The 15,800-nt window shown below is 37.2% G+C and overlaps 1 protein-coding gene across 2 annotated transcripts in view; it reads right to left on the bottom strand.

Moving 5' to 3' along the window:
• Positions 1 to 394: 394 nt before the first annotated feature.
• The window catches only part of TMEM200A (transmembrane protein 200A), a 53,910-nt gene continuing 38,504 nt past the window's right edge, over positions 395 to 15,800 (bottom strand). For both annotated transcript variants that reach the window (XM_071549068.1, XM_071549067.1), the window contains exon 2: positions 395 to 3,534. In XM_071549068.1, coding sequence (XP_071405169.1) covers positions 2,043 to 3,518 — 1,476 coding nt within the window. In that variant the 5' untranslated portion in view covers positions 3,519 to 3,534 and the 3' untranslated portion in view covers positions 395 to 2,042. The remainder of the gene's footprint in view (positions 3,535 to 15,800) is intronic.

Raw genomic sequence — 15,800 nt, 5'->3', positions numbered from 1 at the left:
TATGTGAAAAACAGTTTTCTAAGCTATGATTTAATGCAGCTATTAAGGAAATAAAAAGTTTACATCATTCATGTCTTTAATAGTGTTTCCCATTTTTATAAGAATACTTACTGCCAAACTAAAAGGAACAAGGATGCTCTTTTTATACAAAAATTCCTTGTATCAAAACCATTTTGAGTACATTTCACATTACATAGGTAAAAAAAACCATTCAACCTTTACATGTGTAGGCATGTTACTGAAATTAATTAGTCATGACAAAATATCTAGTGACAGGCTAATAAGTTAAGCAAAATGTTATATACAAAGTTTTGATACCTAATTATACTTTCATATACAGGATTTAAGGTCCTAGAGGAAAAAATAGGTCTTACAGCAGATATGTGTAGATAGACATTTTATTGCAAAAAATACCAAATGTATTAAGAACACAAACCAGAAAGTTATTAAAAGCTTTATAGCAAAATATTTAGCCAACTCTGTTACAATATATAGGCTTGAGGTTCTAACAGTTGACACCATGCTTCAACTCACTGAGCAAGTAACGCTCCTGATACATAAACATTGTACAGTTGAAATATGGAGCTGATTTTTTTTTTAAAGAAAAGAGGGCATTTTTATCTTTGATCTTTCATAACCAAAGTAATTGAGGAATAACAACATTTTAACAAGCTTGATTCTTTTGGGGGAAAGCCATTAAAAATAATTCCTGAGTATTTAGGTTAAGTGAATATATCAAATCCGACAAAGTAAGACCAACATCCTGTTAGGTGAGCCTTGCAGCTTGAAGTGACATTCTCTAGCATGGCTGTCATGGCAGAATCATGGCCTAAATACCTTAATGAAATACATGAAAACTTCTGATACGCACATTCAAATTCTCCTCTTTAGCAGTAGCCTACAACTGTCAGCTGTGAAGCTTGCTTTGCTGAGAAAAACATTGTTTTAAAAGCCACTTCATTTTGCAAAATCTTGTAATGCAAAATGCCACAGCTAAGCCTTCAGTGAACACCAAGAATTATGTGAAATATATAAATCAAAATTTAGGCAAGGGGCTTTCATACTATGTTAGTACACATACTGAATTATATGCTTTGCGTCAGTATTTTGAACATAGAGATCTAGTTATTTAGCTTCTTGCTGTTGTAATGAGAGGCAATATATTAATTTTCCATTATTGTCTTCAGGTGAACGCCACGATATCATCTGATTATACATCATGTTTCTAAAACCCAGTTAGCATTCATCATGTTCCTTTGATATTAATTGAATCTTTCTATTTTGATTTTAAAACTGCTGCCAATCCAAGTGGTGTAGAGAACTGAATTTTCAGATTTCTTATTTTATATATGCTTTTACAGAATTACAGGATTCAGTTACAATGGATTTAGATTATTGTACAAAGCATAGCTAATAATTCACAACACTGGTATTCAGCTTGATCAATTACAATGAACTCACAAAAATGGTTTTTATTATACCCACTCTTTTCTATCCACCCACCCCAATATGTAAACAAGTTTCTCACAATGACAATGGCAAGACTGCAGTTATCAAGATGTACTGCATGTGAAGGACAACACCTAGGAATAAAGGCCTGGATTTGACAATTCCAGTATGTGCTTCTGGTCTCTTTCCACTCTAGACCACAAGCCCTGTTTTCAGACTCCTGGAGTCTTTAAAGGAAGAGAACTTGGAAGTAAATTGAGGTTTTTTTCCTAATGCAGTCTCCTAGAGTCAAATTGATAAAAAGTGACATGCTTATATAGAATAAAAGAAATAATGACTTGGGAATAACTGGAATCAGTTGTAACAAAACCGTCCAAGCAATGATAATGTACAGTATTGCAGCTTTATGTTACTAAGACAGGAAACTCTTGACATTACAAAGATGAAGAACTCTGTTTGCACAAGTCAATTTTAATGGGCTATTAAGCATTTGGTTAAAAATGGATTTGTAGAGTCTCAATGAAAAGGAAACACTTGTCAAAATGCTTTTTTAAAAAATACTGTTTGACATCTTCTAAATTGCAATTTAAATACTAAAATCTTGTTTCAGAAGTTCCTCGCTTCAGGTTGTTACTCAAAAACTCATCATGTTCAAAACTCAAATTATTATGAGATCTTGATATCATAAGAAGCTTTTCCTTATTAGTAAAGTCTTTCTTGACTGCTGCTTGTGGCACAAGTAACCTATCCATTGGATCCTCTTTGTTTTCTAGTTTCATATATCCTTTACTATTGCTCCGATCCAGTCTGGGCCAGCTGGGGTGTTTCCTTTGTTCAGCTTGGACAGTGAGCATAGACGGACCCCTGTCCAAGTCCAAGGACTTAGAATGTGAAGATAGAAGGTGCAAAGATGTGTTGGAACCGAATTGTTTCCTGGCAGCACCAGGAGATAAAAGCTTTCCTGTGCTTGGTCCAAGGGTCATAGAGGATTTGAACTGATCAGAAGGAGTGTCCACAAATGAATTGTGTCGTGGCAGCATGGCAGCAGCTGGTCTGTAGGATTCATTGGTATCAGTTAGTGGAATGGCCAGAGAATCCATTGACAGATTTCTAGACTGACTTCGAGTGATCTCCGAGTCCTCAGTTATGTTGTCTATACTGGGCTCATCGATGACACAGTTATTCAGTTTAATTACTGGCAATGTGAAAGCACTAATGGAAGATGATACAATGGATTTTGTTTCACACTTTATAGAATTAGTGCTTTTGTCATCTGAAGCCTTGATGGAGTGAGGGTAAAGTCCAAAGACTGAACCAGACTGTTCGGTTAGTAGAGGTGGCAGGAGGCTACTAGTGGTCCTATCTTCATTTAGAGTAATCTCATCTTCTTCAGCAGAACTATCCATTCTAAGATTACTCCTGAAGCCAGAAAAAGGTGCAACTGTGTTTGCAGCCAGTCGTGATGCACATGAGCTCCCGCTGTGCCTGAGTTCTCCTTCCCCCAACAAGCCAGTGAAGTTACCACTCAGCTGCTTTTGTTCCCTGACCCTCAGGGTGTGGATGTCTATTACAGTGGAGTATATGTCTCTCATGTGTATTATTTTTGTTTCCTTGTCACGGTTTTCATGTAGAATGGCATTTGCACAAATAAAAATGAAGATTCCGATGCCCATAGTAAAAGGGCCCAGCATTTTCATCTTATCTGAGTGCATGTGCTGTTCAAAGAAGCGAAGTAAAATGCTTCCTTGGCTTCTCAGGACCTGGGTTTCATTTACAGATAGATTATCTTCGGATCCTAAAAGCTGCTCCTTTTGGGGCCAGTATCCAAGGATAGCCATGGCAATTCCAAAGAATGCAATAAGCACTCCCAAAACCAGAAAGAAACCGGATGGAGAATAGAGACGGATTTTGCCCCTGACAATTACTACATCTGTCCTGGGTCGGCGTCTAACTGGTTTTTTCTCCTCAGAAGCTGGTGCTGCAGCGAGGTTTATATGTTGCTGAGATCTGGCAGAGTCTTGCCTTTTTAAGGCAGCCAGTCCTGTTATGACTCCTCCGGTTGCTATCATAGTTCTATATTGTGCCCTGCAGAAAAAAAAGAAAAAAAGAAAGCAGAAATATTGAGGCAAACAAAGATTGTCTGCAAATATAAATAGCATTTTGTTAACCTGAAGATATTTCTTGATAATTAAAATATTTCTGACTTTTAAAAAGCCATAAGTATAGCTTAATCCAGTTGTGACATAGTAGTATATTTGAGATTCATATGGCAATTTAAAAACAAATTTCAGAAGTCTTTTTTAACTGTAAATACAGTTAAAATCTTCCATCAGTGATACAGACAGTAACAGAAATCTAATGCTCTTAGTGGTGATAAATCAGGACTAAAGATGAAAATATTAACAGATAATTCATTTCTGGACTGGTCTGCAGCTCAGTAAATAATATATTATTACCTTGTTGATAATTTTAGCGCTTTAGCTACTTCTTTTTAAAACTTCAGACACGTAATGACTGTGAATACAGTTCATTCTACATATCTCCTTTAAGAGATGTTTCCTGATATATTTTACCATATATTTGTACAATTTATTCCAGCATTTAAATAAGCTTTTATTAAGTCTATTCAGATTGTCTGAGTCTCAACTACAGAATCATTTTTGCCTTTCCTAATAAAGCTGATCTCATGTCTAGATCTTTTTATTCCCCTTGTTTTTTCCTCTTAGACTACAAATCAAGAACTTCAGTTTAGTTTATCAGGTAAGAAATCTTCATAAATTTCAAATTAATCAATTCAAATTATCTTATTTTTATGAGGAAATTTTATTCTATTCAAGACTTACTTTCATACCTGGTTGTCATTATCATGTAAGAAACATTAATCAGCAAACGTTTAAAAGAGAAAGCCATGTTTGATATTTTTTCACGAGCAAGAGTAACAATTCAAACAATACAGTTCAGGATAATTGTATTTCATTTTAGAAGGCATCTTGGACTTAAAAATACTTTCTGAGTTTAATTAATTAACAATAGAATTAATGAGAGATAATGCTATAGAGTAAAATTAAGATATTATAAGTCAGGTATGAAAAAATTATGTCCTCTTTGGTAGTGTTATTTTGCTCAGAGCTAAAGAAAGGCTGACAGTCTGTTGCAGAGGAAAAGGCTCTGTGTCAAAGCTGGGGATGGTTTAAGAAGCAAAACTAAAGTGGGACTGGGTAAATAATGTCAGATGCTGAAAAGTGGAGGTAAAGCAAACTGGTGACTGCTTGCAATTTACAGGCAGTGATTTTCATCAGATCTCTTAAACTTTTTTTTTAAATGTTATCAATGCATCCATGAAAAAAAAACTTCAATCTCTCATGGTATGAGAAACAGACAGATTCTTTAGTTGGACGCTATCATCGATTTCCACACTGCAAGCAGGTGTCACATAAGCAGATCTACAAACAGCAATCTGTCCAACTCACCAGATACGAAATTCATTATGAAATTAATAAGGAATTTGAGAAAGGTGGTCAAGTGCAAGGACTAATCCACAAAAAATATTATCTAGCATTCATTATTATCTGCTAAGCAGCAATTCAGATGACAGACAGAAAGAATAATGACCTGAACTCCTTCCTTGCACCATCATTACTGAAGGACAGACCACTTCCTCTCCCTCTGAGAAACCCTTTTATTCACAAAGGAAAGATTTGAAAAAGGCCTAGGATACTAACTAAGTATACAGCATTTTTTGGATTTCTAAAAGAGAAATTCATAATCTCTCTGGGAATTCTTAGCCTTTGCAATTCATTTCCTTTTTAATGCTACCTGGGCAATTTCCATAGTTCAATGCAAATTAATGCTTTGAATGCTGCATCAAAAGCCTTTTTTTTAAGATAACAATTTTTAAATCCCCCAAAGAAAGTTATTCAACACTGCTTGTCTTTAAAACTTCCTTATTTGCTTACGTTTATGGATTTCTGCCAAAACAGAAGATCATTATTCTGTAAAACAATGTTTTGAATGCCTGAACAGAAATAAATAGGACTAAGCCATTATAAAAGCTCTTGTATTTTGCCACTACTCAATTAAATGTGATTATAGTTTTCTCTATGAAATAAATTAAGATAATTATGGCATATCTTTACTGAAATGAATAATCATTTAGCTATAATCTAGTTGGTTCCATTAATCTCTTCCAGTTCCCAGACCTTTCTGGAGGACAAGGAGTTTCCATATTCATGTGGTATTTTACAGGCATGCATGAATCCACTCTGTTCTGTGAAAAGTAAAGCCAATAAAAACATACTTTAAAATTACATCTTGGGGTGTCTTTCTGTGAAAAGTTTTCATTTGCAAATTTTGCAAAAACTGGAAAACCACACCTGAATTACAGTATTACCTGGTCTTCAGTAACTTGAACAACAGAAATTGAGATCTCTGAAAGTGAGACAGTAAGACCTCTCAAGGTACATGTTTGGCTTCCAAACCATTCTTATGATTCTGTGATTTCAGGGGAACTTGTTGTTCCTCTGCTCATTTTACCTACATCGGAAGCTGGGCACAGGGGACAAAAAGTCCAGCTGCAACAACGTAGAAGCAGGTTTATACATAGAAAGAGTCTCTCTCCTGAGTTCACAGCAATATTATTAAATTTTCTTTCATGGTAAAAATCACAACCAGGTTTGTAAATAATTTTAACAAGCCACAGTGTTGGTTAGGCTCACAAGTTACTTAATTATATACTAACAGCTGAAATTTTATCTCTTCTGTATCTAATAATTTCAATGATCTTAACAGACATATTGGTATGAGATGATTTCACTCCATGCTGACAGCTTTACAGAAGCTTGATTACAGTGAAGTGCCTACTAAGACAGAAACCATTTTTTAGAAAGTATTGCATGTATAACAGAAACATTGTCGATACATTTGATTTATTCTGCAAACCTGTTTCGTTCTGTCACATAACGGTCATACTAAAGTGCTGCCCATTAAATGCTGCTTCTCTTATTTAACTGAGTACAGTGATTACTTTCAGTTTTACCCTGAAGTCTGAATTCAAACTTCTAAACAAGCAAAGACTTAGAAAACTTTCACTCAGACGTTAATAAAGATAATGCCAAGAGCTCAGAACACATCTCTTGGATGACACTGTGAATAATACACGCTGGCTCTGCAAGGAAACAAATAATGGTAAAATGGATGTGAAATGCAGAACAAAAAGAAAGGGACATGCCTGTAATTCATTTTATGAAATATAACTGTCTCACATATAACAGCACCACAGCTGCCAAGCTCCTTTTGAAGAACCAATGTTGAATGATTCTCTAAACTTGTCACTGCTTCATTTGTTTCATCTTCAGCAAGAAACATCAGGTCCAAAGCCCTGGACAGCTTAGGAGTTTAGTCTTGAAAGAAGCAGTGGCTCCCATTTACCTCTACATTTAGTTTTGCTTTGCTTTGTGCTGCTGTTATAGAGTGGCTCTGACACCAGCCCTGCCAGCCACTCAAAGGTCACCCAAGAAAAGCCCATCTTGACAGAGATCCTGTGAAGCAGCTCCTGCTTACACTCGCTCTCTTGACATTGTTTGCACAGAGAATGACTCAGGCTCTTGACACTTCAGCTGTAACCTCTTTCACCACCATGAGCAAGATGTACCTCACCTTTCATCCAGAAAGCAGGCTAAGCTCAGCCCTCTGCATCTGGAGATGCCTTAAAAAAGTCCTGCAGCAGATGGAGTAACAGGTTGTTATAAGCTCCCTTAGTATGAAGAATGGATGGACCCCTCAGCAGATGCTACTGTGAGTGAGCCATACAGCAAGGACAGAGAAATGGAGACAAAGGTCAAGACCTGGATAACTGTGCTGGGGTTGCCAGGTACCCACCAAAACTGCTCTGTCACTACTCTTCTGAGCCGGATGGGGGAGAGAAAATATAACAAATGACCCATGGGAAGAGATCAAGAAAGAGAGAGATCATTCGTTCATGGCCATCATTAGCAAAACTGAATCAGCTTGGGGAAATTAGTTTAAACTATTACCAATCAAATCTATGTAGGGCAATCAAAAATAAAACAAGATCTTGAAAGCATCTCCCCCCAACTCCTTGTTTCTGCCTGGGCTCAGCTTCATTTCTGAATTTTCTACCTCCTCCCTGCAGCGGTACAGGGGTACAGAGAATGCAGGTTGCTGCTGCTTCCGCCTCAGGGGGAGAACTCCTCACAGTCTTCTCCTGCCCTAGCATGGGGTCCTTCCCACCAGGTGCTCTCCTTAAGGTACAGACTGCTCCAGCATGGGACCACTGGGGCCACAAGTCTTCTCAGCAAAGCTACTTCAGCATGGGCTTCTCTTTCCACGGATCCACAAGTCCTGCCAGGAGCCAGCTCCATCACAGGCTTCCCACAGGGTCACAGTCTCCTTCAGGCTCCATCTGCTCCAGCATAGGGTACTCCAAGGGCTGCAAGTAGATATCTACTCTTCCATGGAGCTCCAAAGACTGCAGGGGGACAGCCTGGCTCACCACAGTCTTCTCCACAGGATGCAGGGGAATCTCTGTTTCAGTGATTGGAGCACCTCTGCCTTCTCCTTCGTTAGTGACCTTGGGGTCTGCAGGGTTATTCTTTTCACATATTCTTAGTTTGAGGACTGGTTTTTTCCCTTCTTAAACTGTTATCCCAGAGGTTGTTCCACCACTGCTGAAGGGCTTGGCCTTGGCCAGCATCAGGTCCATCTTGGAGCCAGTTAGCATTTACTCTATTGGACATAGGGAAAGTATCCAGAAGCTTCTCACAGAAATCACTGCTGTAGCCCCCCCACTACCTAAACCTTGCCATACAAACTCAATACAATAACATTTGCAAAAGCATGTGCAGGTAAGGAGCCGTGAAAGGGGCTGCAGCCCATCTTAGAAAGAATACCAGAGCCAGAGCAATAAATTCATGCAGGAAGTTTGCAGACATGATGCAAAACAGGTAATTGAATGACATTTTTTCCTTATGCTACATTGGCTATCCCAGCCAAGGCTGCCAGAGAGGCTGATAGGGTTTCTCTTCATCACCTTTCCACATGGCGAAAGGTTGATCAGATGCTCAAAGAAGGCTGCCATAAAGGAAGCTTTAAAAAAGAGTTTAAAAACAGCTTTCACTAAACAGTTTTTTGTGAGTAACCACTAGACATGTATTTGCTAAACAAATTATGAGATATTTTCCTAACCAAGCCAGAAGGTGAAATAAGTCAACAAAGAAATAGTAGAGTCACTGTATGACACAAAGGTAAGGCCTAGGTAAATTATCATAGACAAACTGTAGTCCTTTTAGCAGTACATCAGGCTACCACTGATGATGAGACAGAAATATGGTGTATTTATGCAATTACCATCACTCATCTCTGACTTGAGAGGCATATGACAGACATACGGACATATCTGCCACCCTAGAGAAAGGAAGGGAGGCAGGAGGCAGGTGGCTAAAGTTTCTGCAGAGCACAGAGGAACTTGGACACTGCACAGGGAGGCATGGCAGATAAGAGGAGTGACTCAGAGTCCTTCTGAAGCTGGAAACTGTCTACAGAAGTACTACCTAGTTATCCTTTGGAAGCTAAGCAAATGACAAAATGGATGTGATAGGATTTTAACGGATTTGAGCTCAGTTGTTTCACTGGTTGATAAACCCCAATAGAGGAGATGTGCCAACTGCAAGAACCTATTACAGACTGCATATTTCTGTTTTAACATCAACTGAGGCAAGAGCTGCTATTTGATCAGTGACTCTAATGTTAGGCAGCCTAGGAAAACCTGAAAGATGTGTGTACAAGAGTAAATGGAAGGAATGGATTCCATAATAAGTTCTAGTGGCTCCAACTAACTTCTTCTGGTTCCACAAACTATTTATTTCTGTCTTTTACATAACAGGCCAACATTTTAATACCCCTCTTCCCTTCCTAATGACTAATATTACCTTAACTATACTGCTGTCAAGTAACTTTTTTGCTAAGAGGGTCTAATTATTTAATTAAAATTTAGTTAATCTCTCAGAAATTATTAGGAACTCTCAACTTGTAGTAAGCTTTAAAGCTTAGGGCTTCTATTTCAGGAGCCTGAAAGCTTATCTAATTTTTTCAACTACTTTGGTACTATATAAGTTATTACTTCCATCTACAACTTAGTCTTTTGAATACATACATAATAATTTATACTGAGATCTTACACTTAAATTCTTCCCAGCGAAGATGGGAAACAAACTAAAGAATACCAGAATTCCGGATATGTTTCAGTGTCACTTACCACTTGAAATCTTTGCCCAATAAACTTGCTTGCACAAATATTTCTCTTTTTTTCTCAGTTATTATTTGAAAAATAACTGAAAACATGAAATTATCAGAACTGTACATGCTATTTCTCTGTAATTTAACTTTATGTAAACCTTTCTGAAAAGTTCAGGTCTTGTGTTTCAGGAAAGAATTAAATGTTACTGCAGTAAGCAGTAATGTGTGACAGAATCTGACTTATATTACTCTAACACTACCTATCTATTTCAGCTTATTAAGAAATTTATTTCCCATCAGTAGTTAACTCATTATCAATTAAGTGACTCAATCTCAAATTTTAACAGGACAAGTTTTAACATGAGGGAAGGTTTCTTTTACCTTTGATAAACCTAGAGTCCTAGAAATGAAGGAGGTCTGCGACAGACTGTTTACTCACAAAATATTTCTCATAATCAAGAACAAAAAAGATAAAATAATAAGAGAACTGATGATATAACTGAGTAAACAAATCAATATTAAGCTGTATTTAACACATCTATACTTTTACTGATGTACAGTATATACATATCAATATGCTATCTGTGCATAGAGTTTGTCATCTGGTACAATATGTTCTATTCCAAAGGCAAAAATATGCAACTTTATAGGCCCAAAGGGATTAATCGTTCTGGTACACAGAATACAGCAACAGCCAAACAAAGAAAAGTTCCACAAGAAACAAAAAAAATCATCTCAATTTACATTTTTATTTAGCACTTTAACAAGCAGCCCTCTCCAAGTGCTTAGCACACCAATGGGACTACCTTACACATATCTCTCTCAATAATCCATTCATCAAAACATGACTTAGTAGAGCAGATTAAAAAAACAAAGCAAGCAAGCAAGCAAGCAAAAGACATCTTTTGTATTCATGATTATGAAGTATTTTAAGTGCATTTTAATTGACAATAGGCAAGAAGAGAGTATGTGGAATATGGTACTAAAAATCTTCATAATTTCATCTGGGATTTCAAAGTCATGCAACCAAACACTATGGATGGGAAATTGTATGACAAAACCATTAAAGCTTTGAAATTACCAGCCGAAACCAACCCATTTGGGTTCAAATTTCCTTTAATGATGTCTCTTATAGGCTTTAAATGGATGCACTTAGGGACAAATCATGTCCTTTTAACCTGCTAGCTTGCCAGTCAGACTGTAGAAGCAAGCCAAACTGTGCAAGTAGCTTTACAGCATAAAAAGGGAAAGACAAGCAGAACAGAGGACAGGCAACACAAGAGCACCAGGGTGCCTGAGTGTCAGCAGTAGGCAGAAAGTCCACTGCAGACATTAAAAGCTGAGGTTCCCTAGATGTTGGTAGACCATGCATCTATGACAAATTCTGCATTTGCTTTACAATAGTACCATGCTAGGTAGTATCATCCACTCATAAGTGAAAAATGAAAGCTTGGTATCAAGGACACTTCAAAATCTGTTGGGAAATTTGAAATCTGACAGTGATCTATGTATTTTAAAATTCTTGATCTGGCAGTGCTTTTCAAATCTGCACTGTATTGGTCCAAGCAAGACCACAGGGGGCCAGCAGTAACCTCTGCCAAATCTGTGAAAGATAGCTAAGCATGACACATCATAACTTTCTTTAAAAAATAAAATTTTTACTGCTTTAAGGAATCCAGGGGTGACACAAATTGTGAAGGACAGGAAAACATTGATTTGGAATGGATCAAGAGGATGGACTAAGCTCACTTTGGGAACAAAAGAGAAGCAGCTCATTGTTCTACTAAACAAAGCTGGATGCTCAAAGAAACTAAGAAGGGGAAATGAATTTCTAAAAAACAAGTCCAGACTTTAATGAGAGTTCTGAGATCTCATTTTAATACATATTCTATAAATATACTGCATCATACCATTTTGAAACATAGGCAAAGCAATACCTTTGCACTGTGCAAAGAGGCACAGTTTCCTTTTTGTAAAGGTGGCTTTTACGCAAATTTCATTTGGGGCAAGTATTTGAAGGAGACACACTTGAGTCCACACTGAATATATCAAATTTGTATTTGTACTCAAATTCATTCTATTTCATGAACAAGCCTGGACATGGCACTCTCTATCATTATGACAGTCCACTGCCTTGTGTTAAAGTACAGCAAAGAAAGTCCAACTTTGACTGTGAGTAATCTAACTTCCTAATCTAGCTTTCCTCATACTATTGCACTAAGTGACTGCATAATGACTCAGTGGAAAGATCATAAAATTACACCAAATCACATAAATTACAACAAAAAATCCTTGAGCTTCCACTGTTTGTTGGAGGGGGAGAAAAATAAAGTGCCAGGCAACAGAAAAAAAGATAAAAGCAAACTCAAACCCACCAAATTATAGTTATATGTTTGAAGTTATACTTCACTACTATCAGGCAAAGCTCTCAACTTGACATGGAATAGACCTTAGTTACAAAGATACAACTGAGCAATACCCAAACTTTAAAAGTGATTCAGTTTGTGTCAGCAGTAGTGCAACACTCTCTTTCCTTTAGAACTCTTTCTCTCTGCTCCATGGGGAGAAAGTTCTTGCCTTATATTCACATTGCACTTCTCTCGTGTATCTGTTGTCTCATGTCCTAACACCATGTGGCACGGTAAAGAGTCTAGCTCTGGCTTCCTGATCACCCTTCTGTAGGTACTGGGGGGGCTTGTTGCTTGGCCGTCCCAGAGCCGTCTCTTCTCCAGGGCTGAACCAGCCCTCACTCAGCTCAGCCTCTTCTCAGGCAAGGGCTTCAGATCCCAACCTCCCTGGTCTCTCCATGCTGAACTTGCTTGAGTCTGTGAATCTCTTTCTTCATATTTTATTAATGTGAAACTTCCTTTTTGAAATCACCTGGGTTTTTATTTGGCTCTAAACTAACTTGAAATAATCAACCATTAACTAGGAAATTTGAACTAAAAATTGCAAACTTAGTAATACTGATAAATATAATTATAAGGTAAGTGAGGATGCCTGTTACCAAGATTCAGGAAATGCTGTGACTGTGTGCTTTAAATCACAGGAAACAAAAATCCCTTTTGAATGTCTTCATCACTTACAGTATCTGCCATATACATTAATTATTTCAAGCATTATGCCAAGGTCAAATGTAAGGTGAACACCCAGCAATACTGCCTGAAGATGAATGCATGAGCTGCTTTGTCCTCTCTGCTATTATTTCTCCTTCAGCCTGATCCTTTCAGTGGGTCATATATTGTAATCCTGTGCAAAATCAGCAACATTCAATATTGGCAGCATTACGCAGAGCTTGTTAGCTACTCACAAAAGCGCAGAGCAGACATCAAAGAGAGAAAGAAGGAACCTGCGTTTCTCTATTTTGTTTTCAAGACACTGCGCTCTGTGACTTGGCCTAGATTTAGTCTGCCAGATTTTGCCAGGCCCAGTTGAACTCACTTTTAAATTTGTTCCACCCTCAATGTCTACTGGCACATTGCAATAAATCAGGTGTGAGTCTACAGAAGTTCATGGATTTTATCAATGTTAGGCTCATGCAACATGAGGTTGGTGCCAGGCCTTGTATGTCTGGAACAGCTTCTCAGTCATTATACAGTGAACCAAGCATATTTTCAGGTCACAAAACACCTGATGGCCTGAATTCCCAGCTCTCCTGCTCTCTCTTGCAGTACTATCTTAAAATCCTACATGATGGACTAAAGACACACAAGATCTCATGCACCGGATGTACTTCTTTATGGAATGCCTACATAACCTCTGTATTCAGTGTATTAATTAATCACTAAATTTAGAGCTGTAACTTGTTTTCAGAAGTGTGTAGGAATAACTTCTTTACTTATGCACAGAAATTTTCACTTCTTATGCACAGATACATCATGTCTTGTTCCAAAATATATTACAGATCTACAACAAAAAGCAAGAGGGAGCTAAAAAGAGACTGGGGAAACAAAAAAAGGTAAAATAACTATAAGATTTGAAAACAGGTTGTTTAAAAGGTGATTGATTAAAAAAGTTTTTTAATGTACTTCCTAGAAGAAAAAAAACCGAACAGAATATGCACACAGGAAAATAGAAGCTGGATATATATAATAGAGGCTTTACCGTGGGTTTTATTTGCTTGCATTCTCCAGTTTGTTGGGGTTTTTCTATTAAAAAACAGCTAGGGGTTTTTTTAGTCTCAACTGAGTAAGGTGATAACTGTCCTTTATGACTGAAGTGACAAAATCTGTTTATAAGCTATTTTAGCACTTTAGTTTGTGTAAACCCATTTTCTACTGAAAATCAGTACTGCAAATGGAAGCAGATATTGGCTATTTAGTCACATATTCATAATTATAATAATTCATAATTAGTTATATTTTATTACATATGTCCGTCCATTCACATTAGTAATGTTCATATGCCATAAATAAAAAAGATTCTGGGTTATATATATCTGCAGATGAAATAAATAGACTATTTTAAACCTTCTATGCCAAGCAATCTGTTTGCTTTTCACATAAAGAGAAAGTAAAGCATTTTATTGAAAATAATCATTTTATGAGCACAATCTAATTTAAAATGTGTAGAAGCAGCATGTGGATATTTATGCATTTATTCTAGTTTGCTTTTTTCACAGTTTTTATTTCAAAGACTTTACCAAGAGTAAAAAGCAGCTTCTTTTAGAAGAAGGTTCAAATTTTGAGGTAGTACTATAGCCCATCAACTCTAAAACTGAAATCCAAAATGCACAGAACTAATGTATATTCTGAAGGAAGCTCACACAGTGCAGATCAGAGTATTGACCAGTTATCAACCACAAGTCATGAAACAAATTATATGAAGATCTCTAGATGTTTCTGAAAGACTGGATGTTAAAAAGCAGAGTAAAAGGTACATTATCTGTCATGTTCTGCAAAGGAAACACATGACTAAACACTCCAGGGCTCAGTGTGCCAGATATGCAGTTTCTTAATAAAAAACAAACATGAAACAAGATTGAAAATGTTGGGAAATATCTTGATTTTCAAGTACTAGGATTGCTGGTTCTTCAGTTCTTACACGTGAAATTGTGAATAAAACAGTGACAGACACTTGGTGTAGAGGTATAAGCATGAGCAACACTGAAGTGCTCTGGCTCACTATTACACTAACACCATCTAGCTCAACTAGTAATATGTTACTTGATTTGATCAGAGGCAAAACCTCCAGCCTGGACACACACTTACTATAGGCAGTGCCCAACTGTCATGAGACCAAACAAATGTCCTTATCTGCACTACATGCTCAGTTGATCAACTTAATTAGTAGGTTCTAACAACTGTAATTTTACACTGTATACAGTCCAAGATCAAATAGTATCAGGAACAAAATGAAGTAGGAATTTCAAAGGCTTAAGTAATATACATCTTAGATATGAAATCACATCTACTTGCTCCACAACTAAGAAGTTTGAGCAACGCTTTCCCCCTGACCTAGAAAATACTTCTTGTTCTATAAAATGTGCAAATTCAAAGCAGTAAAAATTAACATGCTCTGTTTATTGTCAAGAGACTTAGGACCAATTTTTCAAACACAATGCAAGAGTCTAACTCTGAATAGTACTTAGGTATCTACACTCTATAGTTGTATTTGAAAATCTCGGTGTGTGATAGAGGTACAACAATAATGTTAAGTGCCCAACTTAGCAGAACTTAAGCATCTACGACCAAAAAGGAAATGTAAAAGCCACAAACTTAACTCTGCTACCTGATCATTAAGCCTGCCAGCACAGTTTTAAATTAGTGGCCAAGATACTTGTCCGGGAATCGAGGTGTCCTGGTTGCCAGGTACCTCTACCAGCAGGAGACATTTTTCCATGTTATTAGTAAAGTTCATGCAAGGGGTCTTTGGAAGAACTAAAATTCGGGTTCCCTGAGCTCCCCAGCCACAAGGTAAGAGTGTTTTTATGGCCAAGAAGAAAAGCTGTGGCCCTATGCTATCATTATGATCATTTGGTCTGTTGTTACCTTCCAAAATCTCCTTTGATGACTATGATCCAGGAACACTGAAAACATGGGTCACCATTAGGATGTCTCTTAAACTAAAGGCCTATGTACAAGTTAACCTACCCTGAC

This window comes from Pithys albifrons, chromosome 2 (genome assembly GCF_047495875.1).
Source record: "Pithys albifrons albifrons isolate INPA30051 chromosome 2, PitAlb_v1, whole genome shotgun sequence".
NCBI classification, from domain to species: domain Eukaryota; kingdom Metazoa; phylum Chordata; class Aves; order Passeriformes; family Thamnophilidae; genus Pithys; species Pithys albifrons.
The sequence above is the reverse complement of the archived record's forward strand: the minus strand, read 5'-3'. Positions and strand labels throughout refer to the sequence as shown.